At 40.5% G+C, this 24,935-nt stretch overlaps 1 protein-coding gene across 7 annotated transcripts in view; it reads right to left on the bottom strand.

The window, feature by feature from the left end:
- ATP2B2 (ATPase plasma membrane Ca2+ transporting 2) overlaps positions 1 to 24,935 on the bottom strand; it is a 397,274-nt gene that overhangs the window by 29,222 nt on the left and 343,117 nt on the right. For all 7 annotated transcript variants that reach the window (XR_005258393.1, XM_038149263.1, XM_038149261.1 and 4 more), the window contains 6 exons: positions 22,847 to 23,088; positions 21,648 to 21,882; positions 15,780 to 15,959; positions 14,725 to 14,812; positions 8,251 to 8,357; positions 7,435 to 7,626 (listed from right to left, as the gene is read on the bottom strand). Coding sequence is in view for 6 of the 7 variants with exons in the window: in XM_038149263.1 (XP_038005191.1) it covers positions 7,435 to 7,626; positions 8,251 to 8,357; positions 14,725 to 14,812; positions 15,780 to 15,959; positions 21,648 to 21,882; positions 22,847 to 23,088 (1,044 nt within the window). In the remaining variant the exon portion in view is untranslated. The remainder of the gene's footprint in view (positions 1 to 7,434; positions 7,627 to 8,250; positions 8,358 to 14,724; positions 14,813 to 15,779; positions 15,960 to 21,647; positions 21,883 to 22,846; positions 23,089 to 24,935) is intronic.

Genomic DNA, 24,935 nt, shown 5'->3' with positions numbered 1-24,935 from the left:
ATGCACAAAAGCAAGAATAGGTTTGGCAAAACCTATTCTTTTATTACTAAAAGGAAAGCATATTTGGCACTGTGGAAATGGAATGAAAAACACCAAATACAGGTATTTGATGCAGGCTGTGGTTTTGGAAGCAGCTCTCCAGTCACTAGAAGGAGCTCTTTCCCCACACAATCCCATAAAGTCTATGGTCATTATACAGAGGACTTAAGGTCATGTTTAAAAAACCCAAAATTAACTAAATAAAGCAAAGTTACACAAATCTCAGGAGGATGCTGGACAACCCTTAACAAAGTTTTGATATGTAACTCACTGGGGCAGCTGTGAAGAGAGAGAAATGTTTCAAGGAGCAGGGAAGGAAAAACAAAAAAACCAAACTCCTGTGCCTTTAGACTGAATAAAACAGGCAGCATTAGCAAGGTCTGCTTCCTGTTCCAAACAGATCATTTTTATAAGGGAAAAAAGAATCACCAAAGTAATAAGACATCAACATGACAAATTTCATCGTGAAATTGAGTTACTCTGCCCTGTGAAAGCTGGGAGAGGGAGCACTATTTTTATGTATTTCATTGCCATGGTGCTGCAGCAATGAAGCCAAAACAATGTAGAGGACAGGATACAAACCAAAGCAAAGCCAACAAAACTCCCTGAGAACTCTGCCCATTTCTTCAAAGGGTTAAATGTTAATTTTTAGTGAAATACCATAAAAGAACATGCATTCAGTATCCTAAGGACTGATAGCAAACAAGGGTAAGTGCTTTGGTCTCTTGAGGATCTGGTTTAGATTTGAACTCCCCCTTGAGATAAAATATTATTTCCCCTTAAAAACACATTTTTAATACATTTACACAGATTTTGATGCATTTGATTTATTTAAAAAAATAAATTTTGGCTTATTCAAAGGGATGGAGAAAAGCAACCTCCTGTTTCTCAGTCTTACAGGTTGGGTTCATCATGGCAAGGAGGACAATTAGCATTAATGGATTCTTGACCTCTTGGTTATGGGTTGCATTAACTGGGCTTATCTGGAGAGCTCAGCTCACTCATTTGAAATGCAGCTGCAGAAACAGGAAATGTCTTTGTCTTTAGAGGTGGCTAAAAAACTAAAGGTGATCAGGAGAAACTTCATCCCAAATCGAGACTTCATTCATTTTTATTAACACTAATGGCTCCAACAAAGACAGCGCCTGCAGTAAAAAGCAGTTTGTGGCTGGGGCTCACAGACCCTCAATGGGACACAGATAAAAAGGAAAACATCTTTTCTGCTGAAGAATTTTCCTTATCATGTTTTTGCCTGTCTCATTAATAAGTTTGAGCAAGCTTCTCTGCTTTGATCTGTTACAAAAACTCAATTTCCACTTCACACGCTGAATTCTCTGTCAATAAAACCAAATTTTCCTGTTAGATTTAATAGATGGAGTGAGAGATTCAGGTGTCTATCAGAGCCTGCCATATTCCCAGCAGAACAGAAAAGGCAGGGTATTTCAGTCTCTAAATCACACAACTGTAATTGGCAGTCATCAGTTTTGGCAACAACATGTTCTCACCATTTCACACTGCCAATCACCTTGGGTGGCTGTGGTGCCCCTAATAATTATCTATTATTGGCAGTGCTACACTGCTCAGTGGAGTGTGAGAGCTCATTCCAGGCTGAAGCCAAAACATTAAATACACATTAGCCTGGGCAGGCAGTGGAATGAAATTTCCACTGTAACTCTATCTGATTTCTGATTAGTTGGTGGAAACTGAGGAAAATACATATCAGCTAAGGAGCTTAGGCTTCCACTGCAGATTTGAGTCACTTATGCAAGTGGGATGCAAATCAACCTTTTTTGCTTTGTGTTTTAGCCACTAACTGACTGGCCAATAATTCTGAATTCTCTTTCTGAAAACTTTGGGGATGTGAACCACCCAAAATCACCACTTATTCATCAAATTCCTTTCACTTGACCTTGGAATAGGTTAGCCTTGGCCTAGAGGTAAAAGGAAAATGTCCCTTAAATCAAGTGATGTTACACTTCATCTTGGAAACACTTAAAAGTACAAATTGCCAAAGGCTGGAAATAAACTACAAATCTTTTGTGACATGCAGAGCCTCACAAATTTTAGAGCTTGTTACTTTTGATTTAGATGACAAGCTGCAAGGGAACAAAAAGGTATTTTCACCCTTACCTCTTTACTCCCGTTTGCCACAGAACACATGCAGGGATTCGTAAAAATGAGCATTTCTGGGAGTTACCTTTCTATACATTATTGCAAAAAAAAAGTCCCTGTGCTGCTAGATCACACTGTCTGCTAATTGTATGGAAGTGGCATCCTCAATTCCATTCCCATGCCTTGCCAAAACAAAGCTAAACAGTTCAGACTTTGATTTTATATTACAGCTTTTTCAAGTTTGCCTGTGCTATTATTTTAGAATTTGCCAAGTACAGTTCTGCAGTAAAACATTATAACCACATAAATTACTCCCTTTTACATGTAAGTATAGATCATCCTCATTTTTTTGAACAAGATCTGTAAAAACAATCAGTGATTCATGCAGCAGTTCATTGCTACAGTGCCTTTTAATTAACATTTAATTTTCCAAACATACTGTCCTATGGAGTCACTGTTTTCAGCTCCTAATGTCTGCTAAAACACTAAGTCTCTCTCAAAGTGCAAGAATAATAATTTGAATGTAAAATGTTAAAACACAGCCTTTGTCTTCAGTGCAACCCTTTTGAAGAGTTACAATTGCCTCAACAGTTGGAGCCACAGACCGAACCTGGCACGGAGAGAAACCCTCTTGCTTCATGGCTCCAGTTAAAGTCTGTTTCCATTTGACTGAGCTGCATTTTGAAATCTTCATTTTGTTCATAGCCAGATCACTCTGGACAGCTCCAAATGTAATGAGCTGATATCCTCTGAGTGCTGTGTGTTTTTTGGGGACAGGGAGCAGGGTGAGCCCATACAGGGCTCTACAGGACACGCAGAGATGTGGAGCAGTGACTCACTGCAAGCACAAAACTCACAAGAATCGTAGGCAGAGCTCCAAAGAACCACCCTCACTGCATCAATCAGGGGCTCTGCAAAACTGTTATTCAGAGAATGAAGTCAGAATATAAAAGTTTGTAGCTCATAAATCCACTGGAAAAACAAACGATGGGTTGAAGCTGAGGCACTGGCTGCAGAAGAGAAAGAACAATTCTACACAAACTGGTCAAGACCACCACACCCTGACCACACTAAAAGTGTGCAATGGGCACCACAGCAAGAGGAAGGCAGCAAGAAGGGAACTGAGTTAGATTAATTAAAAATAAGGTGAATGAGCCCAGCTCAGCTGCACTGAGCCACACAAACCTCTCTGGGAGTAACCAGAGGTGAGAACTCCTCTGGGGTCTGTGCACACACAGACACAGAGCTAAAACCACCCCTGCACCCCAGACTGAGGGCTCCTGAGTCAGCTTCCCACCAGAGACTTCTCCAAGCTCTGCTTTCCTGGTTGACCCAGATCTCAGAGCGCCTTACGTAATTACAGACTCACAACACAGAACTTCATTATTAGCTGCAAATTCAGATCTTGTGGCTTATAGATTGAGCAGCTGTAAACTGAAACAGGGCCCCGTGTAAGTGAGATCCCTTGGAGGGGTGGTTGTGGCAGCAGCTGTGCTAAGCTTGTCAGCAGGTGACACTGGATCTGTAATTCTCATGCTGCTTAGAATATGGTTGCTGTCACCTTAACATGACTTCGTGCTGGGAGCCAGGGGAGACAAGAGAAACATTGGTCCTGTGCATAAGTTCTTTGACAGCCCAGTTTGTCCTGCATAAGCTTTATCTGGCACTGGAGCAGTACAGAGCATTTTGTACACATCACTATCCCCTGAAACAGCAAACCAGAACAAAACAGAAATCGCAGATATGCTAGATATTCTCTAACAACAGCATCTTCTTGAAGCAGGCATTGGGTAGATGAAAAATAAAATTATATTTGCTTAAAATTAACAGAATTAAACTAAGCAGCAGTTCCCTGAAGTGGAATTGGCAAGGACCTTCACTTCAGTAATCTACTTGAGGAAAAAAGCAGCAGATTATTAAAATGGCCACTAATGTTCCCAGGTTCTGCCTAACGTTTTTCTTAAGCCTCCCAGGGTGCCCTGGACCAAACAAATCATCTCCTGCGTGGGCAATGCACTCTCTGGGTGCCCCTTGGAGGGCTGGCTGCACTCCCACCACACTCACACAGTCATTAATTAATTCATTAATACAGAATTGCAGTGGTTTCACTTGCAGTCCTGCAGGGAGATGACCACATCCTCATATTTACATGTACACCAGAGCAAGTGCAGGATCAAGACTGAATAGAATTAAGCCCATTATGTTGCAAAACACAAGCCAAGTATATATATAAAAAAAAAAAAGATTATTCCAATCAAAGATTTTATTATATTTGCACTTCCTTTAAGCACAAACCAAAAAAAGTAGGTGAGTGTGCTGGTTCCAAACTGCAGAACAGATTCCTTGATAGGTGGCATGAGGAAGAACAGAACAAATATTATTACATACAGAGAATTTTTCTCATTCTAGATATGAGATGTCACCAAAAGAATAGCCTGTGTAATGTTCATTAACCTGAATCTTAATGATGGACTGAAATTACATTCTGTGTGTCAGAGAAAGACTTAATCACCTAAATCAAAGGAAAACTCAGTTCAGTGTGGACTTTTTTTTTTTTTCACTTTGAAGGTCATAGAAAGCTGTGCTGCCTTTTGGAAACTATAGATTTAAGCTCTGTTTGTTTGTTTGTTTGTTTGTTTGTTAAGGACGAAAACATTTTAGTCAAAATCTTTCAGTCAGACCTGTGCACAGTTCTGCAGATTTGGATGCACATGTGTGCACCTAGACTGTTGTAGGCAGGATTTTTTTGGGAGAGTCCTGCACTTTGTGCTGGAGCTATTTTCATAGCAACCAGAGGGTACAGCATGTTCCCAAGTGCAATTTTTAGCAAAGCTTTCAAGCCAAACAGAATGTCCTTTGGCTGGCTGGAGTCAAAGCCTAACACAATAACGCGCATTTGTGAGGCAAAATCCTTCTTGAATGAGACAGAACCAGGAGCAGCTCGAGATTATTCACACTGAGTGTAAACAGTGGCAAAGGACAGAAGTGCTGCCTTTCTGCTTCCATTTCCACTTCATCTTCCCCCACCCCTTTCCTTTGGGTTTGCACCTTTCCTGCCAAATTAAGGAATTGCACAAGAATCTGCTAAGCAACCCAGGAGTTCCAGGAGGTGTCCACTAAAACCTGTGAGCAGGGACAAAAGGCTGAGGGATGGTGTCACAGATCTCAGGGGCAAGAGAAATGCACTGGGCCTGATCCAAACCCTTGTAGAAGCCAAAGGAATGATTCAAAGGATGAAAAAAGCTCCAGCATTAAAAGGAGATTATACTTGTACTGCGAATGCACTTCACATCCACCTAGACTTCAGTAAAATAGTCCTTGCACTGATCCAGCAATGTTTAACCTCCTCAGGGATCAAAAAATATTTGGTTAACAAATAGAATGTTTCCCTTTGTGCTCCCACAAAAAATTGAAGAAATGCTGAGCATTGACAAGAAATTTCACCTTAAACAAATGTTTCTAGCCAGACACTGATTGTCAATAAAATCAGTTCCAGTGATGGTGCTGCTGTCAGCACCTTGCTCTGGCTGGGTTTGTACCACGTGTAAAAACCTCCCAGAGTTTCAGTCCTCATCCCTGTGTTACCAGCAACAATCATTTCACAGCTGGGCATTTCCTCAATATGCTGGGAAATATTTCCAAAGGGAAATTTATCCAACTTTGCTGCAACACCACAAATTTTGTCCCTCAGCACAGGCTCAGTGGTGACGAGAAGGGACCTCCAAGGCCTCTGAATGTCAGCCAGGGCACAGGAGAAGTTTGACCTCATGGGTTTGTTAAGGTGCCTGGGTTTCTGGTTGCAAGGATCAATTCCATGATTCCAATGTAAGTTTAGCCTGGAGCAGAGCTGATGACTTATTCATTGCTTTGCTCAGGTGTGCCTGGGATGAAATGTACCTGCTGAAACAGGTATGGGCATCTGGGTGATGTACCATGAGGGAAGCATCAGCTTTCCCACAGTGCATCCCAATCCAGGGAGGCACACTGTGACAGCACCTGTCTGCAGCATCAAAAGTATACATTATTTTAGGGACTGGCAGAACTAAAAACCACATTTTGTTATTTTCTCATTAAAACAAAAACCTTGCACTGTACTGCATATATCCTGTTTACTCTCTAGAGGAAAAAAAATGCAATTTTATTGCCCAAAAAATTATTATTTGAGAAAAAAAAAGTTTGCTCTGAGATATGTTTCTTGCAAATGACCTGGATATGTTGCATCTGCACCAGGATTGCAATGAGGGATTAATGGGGTGCAAGAAAGAGAGGTCTAAGTCCAACTCTATGTGTCATTTAATTAGTTTGTCATCTGCATCTGGAATTAAAAATAACTGCCTGAAAGCAACAAAATAATTTTATCAGTCAAAAATTGGGGTTACTTCCGTGGGTCAGCACTGCTGTCTTGAAAATAACCTCATTCCACAATGCATTAAAAAATATGTATTTATTGGTAAGGTATTCTGAGAGGAAAAGGCAAATTCACATAACCTGCTCCTTTCCCAACCCATGGTGCTTTCAGTTTGACCATCACAGGCTCAGGGATGACAACACTGAGGGAGGCAAAACAGCTCCTAAAAGTGAGTTCCTTTGGGGAAAAAGATGGATTAATCCAGCCTGATGTCAGCAGCTCTTTAACCCTCAGCAGCCTGATCCTTGGAATGCTCTGGAGAATTTCCAAAGCTTTTGATACCCCCCCCACGACAATTTATTGTCTTTTCTTTGTATACCTTTTATGTATTCTCAGTGCCCTTAGCATGCATACTTGTAATTCCTCAAGTCTGATAACTTAGCATAGTCCTGATATTCTGTTAAGCCAGAAAACCAAATATCCTAAAGGCCTCACAGTTAGAGGCCAGAAAGTCCTACTCTATCTTGAAAAACCAAGGTCTCCTCTCAAATACATCCTGTAAACTAAGATTAAGCCCAGCCAGGAATACTTCAAGATAAAAAGATACCACACTATTCACTCAAGCATCTCATTGGGGCATCTTTGTAGATATGCTAATTTGCAAGGTCTATAAAATTGCATACGCGATCTATCGTGTGTACACATTTCAGCGTGCTCCACCTTGGTGAAGTGTCACACCACAAAAATCCTTTTTAAATACCAAGTTAAAACCCCTTTAACCCTTAACCATGCCTAGCTCTTCATTTTAGGACCAAGGAAAAGGCATCAGTTTACTTGCTGTGTGCCAAGCAGGAGTCAAATGCAAGGCCCCATCCACTGGGATCGTGGCGGGATCGCGGCAGGATTTCAGCAGGATCCCAGCAGGAATTGCTCACCTGGGTGATGCAGGCACCGGTGAAGGCCACGATGACGGCCACGATGTTGACAGTGAGCTGGAACTGCAGGAACTTGGAGATGCTGTCGTAGACGTTGCGGCCCCACATGACGGCCTTGACGATGCTGCTGAAGTTGTCGTCCGTCAGGATGATGTCCGAGGCCTCCTTGGCCACGTCTGTGCCCGCGATGCCCTGGGGAAAGGGGTTGGGAATGAGATTCCCTGCTGGACAGCACAAATCACTATAGTCAAAGCCCACAGCTTTTTATATTTCCTGGAATTTCGCTAATTTGGCCTGGTTTTTATATGAATTAGGCCGCAGAAAAGGGAATTGACAGAGAGCAGAGGAGTTCATGTGGTGATGGCTCTGAGTGTTTTATCAACCTCAAGACTGCTGATTATCTGAGGTATTTTTGTCATTGATGATGGTTTTATTATCCGTGAACAGAATGGGTAACAAAAATGAGAATTATGTGTCTTTATATATAATCAGAGTACACATGGAAGACACCTTTCCAGTTAGTGGTGGATTTTAACACAGCAAAAGAGAACTCCAGTGTTGTGAAGAAAAAAGTTCCTTTTTCTGTATGGGCACAGGATTCTGCATAAAGCCAATAATTAATTAGATAAAATCCTGAAGAAGTATCAAAACAAGCAATGCCAGTGAATCCAAGTGAATTAAAAGATTCTGAGTCAACATAACTCATTCCCACCAATATATTCCTTCACTGACAAGTAATAACTAAGGAACTTCACATTCAATGTATGGAAAAGCCCTTACAGCAAATTCATAGTGGCACAAACATCAAGATTATACCATTGCAAAGCCAACATCAGCTTTTTTAAGTGCAGGTCCATCGTTGGTTCCATCCCCAGTCACAGCTACCACCTGCCTCTGTTCCACCTGTGTGCTGTCAATAATACCTGCAAAAAATGTATGTATGGGTGTGTGTTTACAGACATTTATGGGCAATAATTAGCAAGATAAAACGTCCCTGTAAAAAAGCAGGGTCCGTATAATGCAGATTGGATAACACCACACAGTTTTACAGAGATTAAAAAGGCAGATCTTTAAGGAAAATAGTGATGAAAGCTGTGGCATCACCACCATCCACTACTAAACATCACCATTAGGATTTACATGGAAAGTTCTGATCCTGCATCATCAACACATCAACAAAACCTGCTCAGGCTTCAAAGGCAATGAGAGCAGCTCATTATGTCCTTCTGGCAGATTCCTGCTATTTAAAGTTTTGTGTCACAGCCCAGCACTGATCAAACATTGATGGAAAGGATTTGCCAAAAACTGAAGTTCATGTTTAGGGCTCTCCTAAACTGGGACCCAGCTGTAATATCAGCTTTACTAAGAGGCCTTCTTAACCTAGAGATAACAAAAGCCATTGATGAATTTTATGTAGCTGGAGAACTTTAGCAGCCATGTTCAATTTTGCCAAACAATGATTAAGGAGATACAAACTAATTCTTTAAATTCTGGAACCAAGCATTTTTATAAATAGATAGAATAAAATAATTTCTACTTTCATTTTTAGATAACTTGAGAGAAATGAAAACCACTTTTCACTTGGTGAATCAAGTTTTTCACGCAACAAGGCTGCAGGGAATTATTTTCTACTTATGCAGATAAAAAAAGTCAGGAAAATAATGAATAATTTTTCAGAAGCTACAGAAGCAGCCCAGGTTTTTATAGAATGAAGATAATTCACAATTCATGTTTCTATTTCCATGTCAGGGTCCATTTCAGTACAAGTCCAGAACACAGGATTGTTGTGTAGGATACAAGAACACCTTTCCATATTGATAACTTAGGGGAGGAAAGTGACAGAATTCCTTTCAGTAACACGTTTTGCACAAAGTCGTTACCTTCAAAAACAATTATCCAAACCTACCCAGTGTGAAAAGCTTTCATTCTGCTTTGAAAAAAAAAAAATTCCCTCCCATATCAGATAACCAAGGAGAAATAGGAAATTGCAGATTACAGAGCAATAGCTGCCTCTTGGCAAGGTTCAGGCTTATCAGGCACCAGAAGATTGCAGTGCCCTGTGCAAGCAGTTAGTGCCCTGTATTTTTCAGAGTTATGAAAATGAGAAAAAAAAGCCCTATTCACTTTCCACTGGTAGTATGATCTCAGAAAAATGGCAATTACTCTGATAAGATCTCACAATTAGAGCTTTCAGTTTGTTGGGGTGATTTGCCTTTGGTATTACTAAATAAACAGGAACATCATCTGTCACTACTGTTAAAAGCATTTACTTTGTCTTGTTATTAACACATCCTTTGATGTTAAATTAATAGTTTAAGCTTCTGAAAAAAAAAAAAAAAAAAGTCATTAAAATCTCTGGCTCATTAAGGTATTAACTGCTCCAAAGAGGTCGATAGTATCTGCTCACAACTGGGCTCCAAGTGGGAGCAAAACCCAAATCAAGTTGAAGAGGCTCAAACAAATGATCTCCTAATGGAGATAAATGGATATAAATAGTGACTGTGCTGATGACTGTGCCACCAACTGCCCTCCATCAGCCAATTCCTGAGTGCTGCCAAGTCATTCACAAGGTTTAGGAGACATTTTTATCCCAAAATCCAAACTATGCAGGCAGGATGAGCCCAGAGCACAGACCTGAATGCAGCCATGGAAAACCAGACATGAAAAGGTCTCAGGTATCATCAGCACCTGAGCCCCAGCCCTTCCTCACACCGCCCATTGGAAATACGTGGAATTCTGGGCATGGATTTCAGTGCTACCCATGGAAGAGAGAAGGACTTTGCAAAAAGCCCATCTGTACGTCAGACAAATTTCTAAAATGGAGCAGCCACGATTATTTGGGATTCAGAGGATTTATCACAGTTCTGCCAACACTCCCTGGCTTCTGCCTGCTGTCTTTAATCTGTTCCTCCTCCCTGCTTCCTCCCATTGCTGAATGTTTGCCTTCTTCCCAGCACGTGCCTCCTTCCAAACACATTAAGGTTTGTTTCTAATATTCTATCAATGGCTGTGATAAGGTTTCACCTCAAGAATTCTCTTCAGTACTGAGAAATGTGCACAGACAAACATCACAGTATGAGGAGGCCAAAGAGAAGAAGGATGCCTAGGAAGGGCTCTCCCTCTGAGCTGTGGGGATTAATCTCTGATGTGATCAGGGAAAAATGGGACTGAGGGCATGAGCTGACAGGCTGCCAGTAAAGAGAACATTCCCTGGCCTTTGCACTCAGTCCAAGTGGCTGAAAAGAAGCTCCAGTAATAATCAATCATGTCTAACAACCAGGAAATTTCTTCCAAATATACAGCTTTACTCCAGTTAATGCTTACATACAGAATTTTAATAAAAACAGCTTTTCACGGGGAATTCTTCTACTCTCAGCAAAGCTTCCTGCCAAAATAGCCTTTGCTCTTTCACTGGCCTCTTCCCTCGTGTTGAGCTGTTTGGCCATGACTTTCTCCTGTCAGAAAGAATTTCATTCAACAGCCCTAGGAGCACACCTCGAGCAGAACATGACAGTGTGCTCCACACAGGGATCCCACTGATGTGGCAGGAATTTGGTTAGGAAATTTGGGCAGGAATTTGTCCTGTGGCTTGCATAAGACACAAGTTTCTCAGAGCAAGCAGCTTGTGTCAGATGAGGGCAAAGATCAGATTTAAAACAACCACGCAGAGCTGTCAAGAAGGGCTCTAAATGCATAAGCCTACTATAAAAAGTACAAAATACAAGATACAAAACTGAAATATATCCTACATCTCCCACCTTCCTCCCATCTAACACTAAGCAAGCATTAAATCAAATCCACTCAGGATAATAACTCAGGGAATATCAGCCAGCAACGTCACTTCTGCACCCGTGGCTCAGCTCAAACCCATCACAGCCAGCCCCAGGTTCTCTCTTTGTCACAGGACAAGTGCTGCTCTACTTAAACAATCCTTGCTCGTCACCCTTAGAGTTGCATCAGTTAGAAACTCCTGGGAGAAAAAAAAAATCCTGGTTTAGAGATTTCTTTCTGTCTCAACTGCTTAAAACACAGGAAAATTCATCTCCATGTGAGGATTTCAGAGCTGAAGCCCAGTTCAGGGTTAGAGAGGCAGGAAAGCTGATCCTCCCTCAGGATCACACAGATTTGTGTTTCTTTGACAAGCTAAACATAGGTACAGCCATGTGTTTTCATAAACACGTCCTCTTCAGGTTAGTTTTTAATACTTCCAAACTTCTGGAAGCTCCCTGTTATTGTAACAAGTCTGTCTGAAGGAGAAAGCTCAAATTTCAGTTACATGCTTGGGTACCTGCCTGGATAGAAGTTCAAAGGTTTATATAAAAATGTTCCATTTGACATTACAGACAGCATTGGGAATTAAGTGAAAATTCCTCCCCAAAGTTCAGGATATCAATTAATACCATTTTCTGTATTTTGATTAGTCTGCCCGTCTCACAGCTTTCCACATTAATGAGGTTATGAACATACTACCATGCCATGCAATAATAGTTTAAATATTTGAGTAATTAAGGGTAATTACTAAAAATCTTTCCTTCTTAAAGTTCCCTTTCTGCCTGATAACAAATTAGCCCTGCATAAGAATAGTTGTTTTTAACATCACAAAAAAAAAAAATCCAGTCTAATTTAAATATTTTGGAACAAACCATTAGTTTAATTGGTTAACTGAGTATTTCTTTGATCTTTTCTAATCCTTCTGATGATATTTCCCATCAGAGTTAAACAATTGCTTCCTGCAGTGTTTTTAAAAGATAAACTGACAATTTTGAATTATTTCAGCAATAGCACTGCAACCTCACATCAGTATAAATGATATGTGATTTTACTTGTTGTAATTGGAAACAGAGTTAAAAATATGAAGTTTTTAATTTGATAAATAATAATATGAAATATGATTTTTTTAAATATGAAAAGGTGTCTTAAAAACCATTCCAAATTGTATTTCTGTGGGACTGAGTTTTTGTTTTCACTGAAGCAGTTTGTGATGATAAACCATTCTGATGGGTGTTTTTCCAATCTACCTCTACTTCAAAGCCATAAATATTTGACTGCAAGTGTCTGCCCAGGCTGAAATGCTGAACCATGCCTTTCTCTGGTCCCTGAGCAGTACTGAAAACAAAAGTGAAAAATAAAAATGATCCTTTTGCTGGGTGGGATTGTGCTACGTTAAAGGGAAAAAAGATTCCCTCCAGCAGCTGTATGTCATTAAAAATTAAATATAAAAAAAGTTTATTTTCTGATGTGTGTTTTTAGCCTAGAGCAGATAGAATACATCAAAGGGGAGAAAATCCTCTCAATCCCTCAAGTGTCTGAGAAAAACATAACATTTTAACAAGAGGCCCAAAACTAGTGAACATTTTAATAGTTTCTTGCAACTTTTAATGGCCCTTGGAGTATTACCAGCCAAAAAATTCCATCATGATTTCCACAGACTCGTTCTTGAACTTTGTTAAGACACTTAATTGCCCTCTCAACCTTGTCACATCTTTAAACCATCAACTAGGGTACTTGCATGTGGCATTCAGTAGGAGTAAATATCTTTTGGGCTGTCAAAGTGCTTATGCTTCAAACCATCAACAATTTGCTGTTCCCTTTTTCTCCAGCTCTCTATTGATTTCAATTTCCCTGGCAAAGGTTTCCTGCTCCTCTTGAGGGAAAATCCTGAATGATTCAGACGAGCACTCCTGAGGGACTTGGATAATCCACTTAATGAAACACAAATTGTTGTGTTTCTGAAACAAATCAGCTGTTGGGCTGAACAAGGGCTGTTCTCTGAGAACAGGATCCTGGAACACAGGGGCTGAGATGCACTGGTGAGGAGACTTCAGCTGACCTTGTGCATGTCTGACACTGACCCATGGAGATAAAAATGCTCTCCAAACCTTTCCAATCCTGCACAAGCCCCTGCTGGAAAACTATTTTGGAGCACACCTCCCCCAGAAATGTGTATTATTTATTAATAACACATAGGTACTGCCATACTAATAAATTGTGTACATTATAAGATATACATATGAAAGGGGGGGATGGATGACACATTCTCTCTCCAGCTGCCCTGTCCAGCACCATGCAAGAATGATCCATTTCCACCTGGTCTGAAGCCCAAAGAACCCAATTAATCCAATCTTCAAATTCACAATGGAGCTTCTGCTCTAGACTCATTTAGGCATTTTTAAAAATTGCATGATGCTCAAAACCCTTTGTAATCAGTCATGTACGGAATCATAGAAACAAAACCTAAAGGATTCCCCACCTAAATGTGGACTAATATTGGAGTAGTCTATAGCTAAAAACAGGTATGTGATCAGCTGGATCTCAGCCTGAACTTTAGAATTGCTAAAAGGGGCTCTCCAGACTTTCCAGGACCTCAGCAAAGTATTTCAGCTCTTTCTTCATCAGGAAACAGCAACCTGCTGACAGGGCTTCTACCTGAGCACGGCCAAAAATGATGTTATTCCTGCTCAGAAACCACCTGATTTCACCAGCCATGAAGTGTGAGCCTTAAAGTCAACTGAATAAGATGTCAAGTCATCAAAAGAAAGAAGGAAACTGCAAACCAAACCATCTTTAATGGGAGCATTCCATCTGCAGACAGTGCGGGGAGAGAATGGAGTTTGTATGGTGCACTTCCCACAGGGCAGATGGTAAAAATACAGGAATCTAAAGGAAGCCAATGCAAATTACACAGCTAGATTAGCCTATAGGAAAAATTGAATTGGCTGAAAATCCCCATCTCCACTGGGCAGCTCCCAGTTCCCCCATCTCAATAACTGCTGCTGTAACAGGAAAAGGCTTTTGTCTCTTGGAATACTCTTTGGGATAATTCTAGGAGAAGAGATGCACTGGAGTGACTGGATTCACTCTGAATGAGATTGCTCTTGCTTCCCTCATAAAGCAGTGCAGGCAAAACCAAAAAATCTACATCCCCTCTTGTTTTTATCTTGTTTCCCAGCAATATTTTCTTTCTGCCCACCAAATGCACGTTTTTCCTCCTAGCTCAAGTCTCATTCCAATTAAAAGTCACAAGGCAAATATGAGATTGCCTAAATCCACTTGCCAGGCATCTTATTGCTATTTCTCTTATTCCTGCCAAGGAGTTTCCTATTATTTTCCATGTCAAGGCTGAGGTAGAACACAAACACAAGAGTGCAAGAAAACTTTCTTGTGTGGTGTAGGGATGTGCAGTTAAAGATGACAACTCAGGAGGATTTGTAACAGTGAAATCAAAGCAGATGATGTGCTTTAGCACCTTTATCACTGATTTCCACCCCCCCTCAAGCAGTTTGCACCCACCTTTCACCAAAGTGTGTTTGTCCGTGGGGGAAGAGCGAGCAAGCACCCGGAGCTTTGGCCAGATTTTGTCAATCCGCTCCTGCTCGATCTGCAGGAGGGAACACAAAAAAGAACCCAAACAGTAAAACCTCCAGCCTGTGATGAGCAGAGTTTATGTTATTGTGTCAGAAAATTCCCCTCATTGCTCAAACCTGCAGCTTTTCTCCAAAAAGCACAGAAAAATTCCAGCAGCCATCAATGATGCAAGTGAAGACAAGGCCAGTACTAACAGGGCCCAACTGCTGGCTAACACAGGTAAATTTTTCCACAATACCTAACCAGCCTTTCCTATAATCTTTATGAATAATTCCACCCATAATCATCACTCTAGATAAAGGATACTGGAGTTTCTCAAAGCTGATCAAACCTGTTCACAAGTTTGTTGTTCTACTCTGCAGGAGAACCCAAATCCTTCATTTAGCACCAATAATGGCAAGATTTTCTTGTGTAGCAGCAGGAACAAAGCCCAGCTTGTTGCATTTACTAACATTCCCAGGATTCCACCCATCCATGCAGGGAGGAAATGACTGTGTCCACTCATTTGATAGACTCAAGAGCCAGCATAGATTTTTCTTTTTTTAGAACTATGTGTGAGCTCCATTTTTGATGAGGAGGTAAAAACCCTCCAAAAGATTGATTTTTTTAATGCAAATCATTGCTGTGGGTACATTAGAGAAAGTGGAATAAATTAAAGAAATGAGAGGAGCTGGTTCTCAGTACAGATTGCATTTTAGGAGCAAAATTGCTGTTGAGTTCCTTCTTCTCCTTGCCATAAACCTGCCTTAATGGGCTTCGTTTTGATTTCTTGTTGAGTAGTGCAGTGGTTCTAAAAACTCCAGAATTAGGCCTGCACTAAACTGATCCTGGAAGAGCAAAGACTGGAATTTCACCACTGTTTTGAATTGCAAAAATTTAGTGGGAGAAAAAAGCAGGAATTTTTCCAAGCGGTCTTTACTGTTACGAGGCACATAGCAGTGCAGGAGAATATTTTGGTGTTTTCACTGGGTTTTATTTACCTCTCCCTTCTCATTTCGGATCCTCCTGTTGAACTCCTTCCCCTCGAGGCAGAGGAAGTCCTCTCCGGGGTGGATGATGCCACATTTGATGGCGATGGCACGCGCAGTGTTGATGTTGTCTCCGGTGACCATGCGCACGGTGATCCCGGCTCGCTGGCACTTCCGGATGGCTTCTGGCACCTGCAGAGGATCCCCTAGGATTTTAGCTTTTGTATTTTTCAGATCCTGTACTGTAACTCTAAACTCCATATAGAGTGCTAGTTAACTGTCTTCACATTTTGAAGACAGACAGACAAAATTATTCATTACACATAGGTACTGCCATACTAATAAATTGTGTACATTATAAGATATACAACAATTCCTCTCTGGGCCTCAAAGACCCCAAAAAGTACAACCAAAAGTGACTGGGGGAGCAAACAGGGGGTGAATGGCTGCATGACCTGCAGCTGGAATTGGAGCATCAACCCCTGCTATGGGAATGCCCAAACTGATAATTGTGTGAGGAACTCGTGCCCATCGCCCGCCTTGGGAGCAGCCTCTGGAGGCCGTGGCTGCCCGAGCTGTGCCTGCTGAAGGCTTTCAGAAATCCCCGCTTTATTCTCTGAACCTTGCCTGCCCTCTGCTCCGGGGGCCCCCAAAGGCATCACAGAAGCAAGGCAAGGGCAAAGAAAACTCCGGGATCAGAGATAAAACACAAGGCAGGTGTCCCCATCCAGACAAATTTCAAGCTAAGGAATGCATGAAGAAGGAAGAGGAATCAGATGTATTTTATTGTTACTTGACTGTTGTGGAGTTGGGGTCACTTCACAAGCAAGGTAAATCTTGTATGAAGAAGTAAAAAAAATATCTTTTAGATCAGTTCCTTCAACTTTCTCCTGGCTTGAACAAAAATGAGTGCTCTGCAGCTTTTTTGACATTTAGCAAGCTAAACATAACTACTAAACACATGTAAATATGAATGGACAATACAAATATTCTGTACAGAAAATGACTTTGTTTCTGATCCAAACCTTCCTTTCAACAAGATTTTAAAAGTTATTGTGACTTAGCACTACTTAATTCACGCTTATCTACAGGTGGAATTCCTAAATACTGGATTTTAAAATGAATATTTTAAATATTTCAAAATCATTAAAATGAAGCCTGATTTTACTAATGCCTTTTCATGCATGAGATAAACTTCTGCTGCACAGGAAATGTATCAGGGAGCTATATTCAGGGTATAACAGGGGATGTGAGAACAATGTAGGGGCTCCATTCTGACTTGGCATCATACGCATCTTATTTAAAAAAATAAATTCAGGAATTAAAAGAAAAGATTGATTCCTAATCATTAAATAAAGCTGTTTTAATACAGTTGCTTTGGTAAGTACCTACTTTGGTAAATGAAGGCTATAGAAGGGTTCCATGTCTATAGCTCAATTTCAGATGAGGAAAAAAAAATCTGTTCCCTTAAACTACATCCTAATTAATTATAATTTCTAAGTAGACATCACTAACCAAATTAATTTGGTCTCATCACATTTTTGCATTATTTTGCATTATTGTTATGAAAGCAGTCTTTCTTCAAGAGAAAAACAGTAATATTATTTAAAGTGGGAAAATAAGGAATGTGTTTAATATGTCCAGGACAGCCTGGATGTCATTCTTCAGCACAGCACCACTTCTCTAAATTTCATTTTTACCTACAAGAGCCTAGAGCACCCCAGGATTCACCATGAGGGCTGAAGCCCTTCCCAGAACTACAGGGAAGTGAACTGCCCTACTCAGAAGATGGCAATGCACAATTATTAAAAAATGCTTTAAAACCCCACAACTATTTAAGAAAAGGTATCAAAATAGATATTACTGTCTGTATTCAGTGCACCTCGCTGATCACAACCTCCAGCACAGATATAAATATGTTGTGAAACTCAATGCCAGTTTGAGTGGATTCATCTCATCCATTAGTGCAGAAAATGCTGAGAAAAGGAAACACCATCCCCAACACTGCACTGCTAATTTTATGCATTTCTAGATATTTTCATTTCCTCTGTAGCCACAAGTAGGGGACACAAGTAGGCTGAGGGCTTCTGAGCCAGTGTGGCAAACCTTGGGCTTTAAGGGATTTCCTGGGGCCAGGAAGGCACTGAAAACCCTAAACCCCTCCACCACACCACAGATAATGGTTCTTCCAACCTGGGAATAATTTCATACCATGTTTGTAAATATTTATTAAAAGCATTTTGTGGAGTTCCTGTTTTTCAAAATGCTTCCCTAACCCAACACCTCAGTGAGGACTAGAGCAGCACTTTTCCCAGGATACCTAGGAAAATCCCTCCACCCTGAGTGTGTCCACAGGATGTGCTGTTTGCGGGACTCTGTCAACACAGATCACAAAATCAAAGGCAGAATTCAGGGAGAGAGCTTTATCTTCCCATTTCCTCATCCCCAACTGGGAATATTTTCCCCACAAATTGAACACCCTGGAAAAATTATTTCCAGCTGAAGCCTTTTAGGGATGTGAAATAGGTTTCCATAGGGGAGTGTATGATCAGGTCCAGTCTGTTCCATAAGCAAATGACCCCTGATCTCCCCAGTTTCCACATTCACAATCCTGCCTAAATCCCATTTGTCAATTGGAAATGTTTTTGGTACCCACTTGGAGCTGTGGTGACCCTCATGCATAGGACAAGACAGATTTAGATGGAAATCTGGAAAGCCAGCCCAATGGATGGACCGTGAAGGAGAAAAATAAACTACAGTGCAAGCAGCAAAAAAGGGTTATTGCCATGAAGGGTCAGTCCCATTGAACAAGGTCAGGGGAGGACAGCCCCAGTTGCAAACATGTCTCAAACTCACATCTAACTGGAGAAATCATTCTGTTTTCCTCTCCTGTCATTTTCTGGACAGCTGGTGGGTGGTATCTGATTTAATAGTGTGTACAGTAATTACAGTTAAAATATTGTTCATATTTTTTTTTATTGCTGTAAGGGAGAAGGAGTGTTGGCAGACTGAGTGGGCAGAGGAAGCAGATATTTTCCATCAGTTTTGCAGAGCTTAAGTACACATTTCACAATTTTTTGGGTTTATTTTCCCTCTGCAAAGCAAAATTCCCAATGCAAGCACCCATGCACAAAGTGTCCAACGCAGGAATATCTTTCCCAATCAGGTGACAAATAAATAGGAGATATTTGGAAGGGATTTACGTTCATCTCCCAGAAATAACAGACTGGAGGCGTTTTCTGGCAGATCAGTGTGAGCCAGTTCAGGCTCATTAAAATCAAGCCAGAAAGAGTGTCAGGATCAACAGAGAATCTCTGCAGGAGAAGGGCATCACTCTGTTTGTTCTCTTCCTGTGTATTTATCAAAGAAAAATAAAAAACACACCCACAAAATATAAATATCAAGCAAGTAGTTCAGTGCTTGCTAAATCCAGCAGCTGCTGATGACTAAGCTGGTGTCTGAATTAACCTGGGAATATGGAAAAGCCACGGGGTGTCCATGGTGGGCATTCCAGAGAAAACTCAAGAGTTGCTGGACATCAGTGTTAAATAACTTGTTCAAATTGGGTTTTTTTAGTGTATGGGGGAGATGTGAGTGCCAGAAAGCTCCCTGAGCATCCCAAGAATATCCCTGGAAGCAGGAAGGAGGAAGGACTCCTCCAAAAGAGCTGGTGTTCCCACATGGGATCATTCCTGGATGCACAGGAGCCATGTCCCACAGGATCCACAGGACAGCCCAACACCCCCTCAGGGAAAAGGAGAATCCTGATTCTTCCTCAGAAACCACGGGAATGTAACTGAAGGGACGGTAAAGGCTGCCAGGACTGGGACATTTTTTATTAGAATTACCTAATTTATCACCTCCATCCAAATAAATCCTGACACCCGTGAATATCGAGAATATTGATAACACAGCACTTTTAGTAAGAATTCTTATTTTTGTGTTCTTTTTCTTACCCCTACAGAAAGCACTTTGAAAATGCATAAGCTCCAGTGGGGAGTCAATTTAATGAGCAGATTTCATTTTGGCAAAATATTCTCTGTAACTGCTCAACATCTTGCTATTTGCATCAGCAATGGGGTTTTCATACATGCACATTACAATATTCCAACCAAGTCAGATATTCCAAACTTACGGAGTTTTCTGAACTTTATGTTTTTCTCCTGGCTCAGGGTTTATTGGTTCATTTATTTCTCCTAAGGTACTCTTATAATGTGCAGAGTAGTAATAATTTAAACTTTGGTTTAAATATTTTCGTGACGTTATTGCTACTTTGAACCAGTCAAAAGGGACAAGGTGGAAAAACACAAAAATCCAAATCCCAAATCCCAAATGTCCAAAATTTGCTAAAATTCTGAAATTGCAAATATTTTATTGTGTGTCTTGCACTAAAGTAGAAATGTTCCTGCATGTCCTGGTGTTAACCTACAAGAAATTCAATACAATATTCAAGTGTTTATTCAGAAATAAGATGTTTTCCTGCCTTCATCTCTTTGATTCTTTACATAGAAGTCAGATCTGCCCTCTATTTTTAGCAGAATTATACACTTTTACCTCAAGCTCCCAAAAAATTATTCCCTGCAAGATAAGAGCAGCTGTCTTACAAAACACCCTCCTAACAATCACATGAAAGGAGAGTTTGCAGCTATTTTCCATAATAACTGCAAATCCCACTGCTCCCCAATCCCTCAGTCTGTCACACTGCATGGAACCTGACTTAAAGCTGTTTTCTAATGTGGATCATGATTTAATTTAGGACGGGGAGAGGATTGATTCACAGTTCCAGTGGCCACTGACAAAATATTTCTGAAAATATCTATATTTTCTGCAAAATATTTTCTGCAAAATATCCATGTATGTGAGGTAGAGCATTAAAGGAGCACTGCAGACAGAACTTCTAAAGGACATTTTCCAACATTTTGAAAGCCTTGCAATGTCAGCCATGGGGACAGATGGATTAGCAGCAGGAGACCATCTGATGACAGATAAAGTGGATGCTGTTTATCTGCTCTTTGTGGAGATAAGAAGTTTATCATCCAGTTGTCACCTACACAAGATTTACTTTTTATTTTAACCTTCATATTGAGGAAAAAACCCAGTAAAATCCATTCTGAGGCAAGGCACAGATGTGCAGTTGGTACCTGGGGTTGTGTCGTGCTAGTTCCAAAGGTATTATCACCATTTTCAAACCCTAACATGGAATCAATAATTCTCCATTAATTATCAAGCACCAAATAGAGAGATCAGAATTCTCTAACTCAACCCTTTGTATTTCTGTAGGAATGTAATTTACAAGTGTAGAAGCAGGGGTGTGCTTCCCATGCCCACACCTACTACTGATTTACTCGAGTGAGTTGAGCTGAAATTTTATATATATTTGTACAAGCCATGTAAATGTGATATCCACGACAGCTGCAGCTTTTCCTTGTTCAAATACAACATTAAAAACAAGTTTTCCTGAGTAGTCACCAGGTACAATCTTAAGTAAAGTGACAACTATTACAATAAATGGCAAAAACTCCAGTTTCTCTGGAAACTGTCATTATAATCATGGCAATTTTAATCACTGCACTTGTCTTCCCTTCTTTCAGAGTTGTACATCACTCCACTGCTTAAAGGAAAATTCTTTAATATGTGGGAGCATTACAAAACCTCTGCTGATCATCTCAGTCCTGTAGTGCAAAAAGCCCTATATTCCTTTATCTAAATACAGTTGAACTTTATCATCTTAATTATTTGGCTTTTTTATCAAGTAAAACCCATTTCTAAAGCTGATTTTCAGCTTCTTTGAAAGAGCTAATTTTAAAAAGAGATAAAACTGGTAAGAAACCATTCAGGTTATGTCCAGTTTTACATAAGATAGATAAAAATTGGACGTACCTCTGGCCTTACTGGGTCTTCAATGCCAACAACACAGATGCAAGTCAGGTCGGATAAGATGTCGTTCTCATTGTCCCAGTCAGGCTCAGGGCTGCTGGGGAAGTCTCTGAAGGCCACACAGATGGTTCTCAGCCCATCACAGGCCATGGGCTCAATCACCTTCTTCACCATCTCATCCCTGTCGCGGGGCCTGAAGATGCGCGGTTCCCCAGCCGCGTTGAGGATCCTGGAACACCTGGTTTGGACAGGGAAGAGAGAATAAAAACTGAGTGTGATGCTTTAGCATTTTAGCTTGTCTATTTTTCATCTCTTTGTACTCCTGCAGTTCTTTAGTGCAGAACTCCAAACCCCACACCCAGTGTCAGCTGCAGCTTTCCCATTTTGGGCAGACACAACAATTCCTCTCCAGGCCTGGCAGTCAAGGACACCTCACTGCCTCAGGCCCAGAGATGGAAACAAAAGGGACTTGGGGGGGCAACCTTGGGGTCAATGACTTCATCACCTGCAGCTGAGATTGGAAGATGAACCCCCAAAATGCAAATGGACCAAACTTATAAAAGTAGAAAAACCTGTGACCTGTCATCCATTTGGGGTGTAACCCCTGGGGGCTTCATCTGCCCAAAATGTACCTGAAGGGCCTTCAAGAAATAGAACTGCTTTTATTGCCTTAATTCTGTCTGGCCTCTGGTTTTGGATAATCCCAAAAAGGCATCAAGTGTGCATCTGCATGACTGCCGAAGTATTTCCTGTATAAGGTCATTTCAATCAATGCTTTCCTCTTCTGATGTCAGGTTTTAAGTTGCTAATGTAAATTTCTAGAAGATTCACTACTGAACTATCAGACAGAATTTGTAACTTATTGCACAGACACCAAGAGCCCTTCATGCATTATTTTCTCAATAATCAATGAGCTGGCAGCTTACAGTGAAATTCAAAAGTGCCTATTTTCCAAATGGGTCGAACTTAAAGAATCCATTTGCAAATTACCAAAAGCAGACCCAATTCTTTGATAAGAAAAACAAGCTAATTTCCCAGAAGCACTTAAAAAAATTAAAAAACAATAACAGCAGCTCATGCTGCTAAGGTGTGTCACATTTCTGGTGAAGACAGCAAACTCCAAACACCACAATTCCCACATTTTAGTGTCAGGTTGCTTTGAATTTTGGAAAAAAACGAGGCCAGAGATGCAGTGCACTCACTTCTTGAGAACAATCTCAGAGGCTCCTTTGCTGTACATGCGGAAGCTGCCGTCTGGCATTTTAATGACCGTGCTCATGGACTTCCTCACAGAGTTGAAGGTGTAAACTTTGTAGAGCTTCTCCTCGGGGATGAGGCTGCGGACGGGCTCGTAATCCTGCTTCAGATCCAGGACAAACCCCAAGAGGCCACACTCCGTCTTGTTGCCCACCTGGCGAGGCAGCCCGCCCTCTTTTTCTGGTGGCTGGAGAGAGGAGAAAAAAAATTGGAGATTAATTTCTCTAATTTTTCTGACTTCACAATGCCTAATTTAATATCTGAGCTGTGCAGCCACGAGTCTTCCAGTTTTTAAAAGCAAGGTAAAAATTCCATGGAGCTCCAACAGACCGGAAGCATTTCCTCACAAGGAGAAACATTTCTCTAGACAATATTTGCCACATTTGGTCTCTTGCATTTCTTTTTTCTTAAATTAGCCATTGGCAGCTTGTGATGGTTGGGCAATCCATGAAAAAGGAAGTAACTTTCCTTAGGCTTAAAACCAAGCAATTCTCACTTGTCACGAATGGGAGATTTCCTTTTCTCTCTTGCTTAGAATTCCATTGGTTTGCTGATTTTCACAGCTTTAAAAGTGAGTTAAAGAAAGCTCTATCTTTTTTTTTTCCCTGCCAGGCATTTTTATGTAAAAATAAATCTCCATCCAACCATAACAACAAATCTCAGTGAAAAAAAATCTATGAAATAATAGTCCTGTATCTATATGTACTCATTTCTAGAATTATTTTAGTCTGCTGCTTCAGACAAATAAATTCTGTGTATGTTAGAGAAAATGGAATAGGCTGAACACTGTGTAACTTCTACCAATTCTTTGTACTTCTGAAGGAGAGAAGGAAGGACAAGGAGGACTTTAAAATCCTTTTCAAAACAGAAATAAACACTTAATTTACAAACTTTCTTGGAAGTGTTGTACACCCCGAACAAAATATTCCTGTGCCACGACCCCAGATTTCAGGTGGCCAATGTGTGAGCTATAAATTAATGATAACTTACAGTTTCCTATGCTCAGTAGAATTAAGAAGTGTTCCTTAAGCCAGCCTTATGGGAATAAAAACAGGAAATCATCTCACAGCTTTAATTTGCACTGAAAACAAGATTTTGATTTGGCTCAAGCCAAGACTCTAAGTCATCATTTTCAATGTAAGTCAAACATTTACCTCACATTTTGCAGAATTAGGACTGTGGGACTGTATTCAGAATCCATATTTCACTTTAAAATCAAGTTTACTGCAGAAATGGGATTCCTAATAGATAGAACTTCCTACATTGTCCCTCACTGGGATGAGGGCACACAAAGGGAATTATTAAGGCTGCAAATCAGTCATCCTACTGTATTTGAATTCTTGTAACAAGTATGGCCACAAAAAGGGAAAAGGGGGCCTTTTAAATGAGCATTAGTAATTAATTATCCCAGAAAATCACAGATTGCAGCTGGTTTAAGAAATGAAGGTCGGATAGATAACAGATTGGTCTAGAGCTGAAGCAAACAAATAAACATGAAGTTTTCCAAAAGAATCATCTCCCTACCAGCAGGAAGATTGATACCTGGTGACAGGTAGATTAATGTCTTTTGTTGTTCAGAGAGAAGCAGCTACAAATAACAACACAGAATAACCCAAAAATCTCTGTCTGAAAGAAATTTATCCTTCCAAAAAGGACTGTAACATCTTTCTTTTATGTGAACCATCATTTTTACTGACTAATATGGGTCACTCTGGTGTTGCTGTGACATTTTAACATCCCTCCAGGGTCACTGTAAAACACTGACATTCAGCAAAAATGCCAGTGAGATACATTAATTTTATTACCTGCTATAACAACTTGTCCTGCTGTAACCTCATTATACTGTGATGTAACTTCCCTCTGGATTCTCAAATTCATTTAAGAATCCCTAATTCAAAATGGAAGTGCTCGTAGTGAGGTGTATCTGGAATTCAGTGGACGTGAAAATCTCAGGAGTCAAAAAAATACCTTTTAAAATCCAGTTTTGTTTACTTAAATAAGCTTTGTTTTCCTGGCATTGCAGGCACAGGGTTC

The sequence above is a fragment of the Motacilla alba genome, chromosome 12 (genome assembly GCF_015832195.1).
Source record: "Motacilla alba alba isolate MOTALB_02 chromosome 12, Motacilla_alba_V1.0_pri, whole genome shotgun sequence".
Taxonomy (NCBI): Eukaryota; Metazoa; Chordata; class Aves; order Passeriformes; family Motacillidae; genus Motacilla; species Motacilla alba.
Note: the sequence above shows the minus strand (reverse complement) of the source record. Positions and strands in the feature narration are given on the sequence as shown.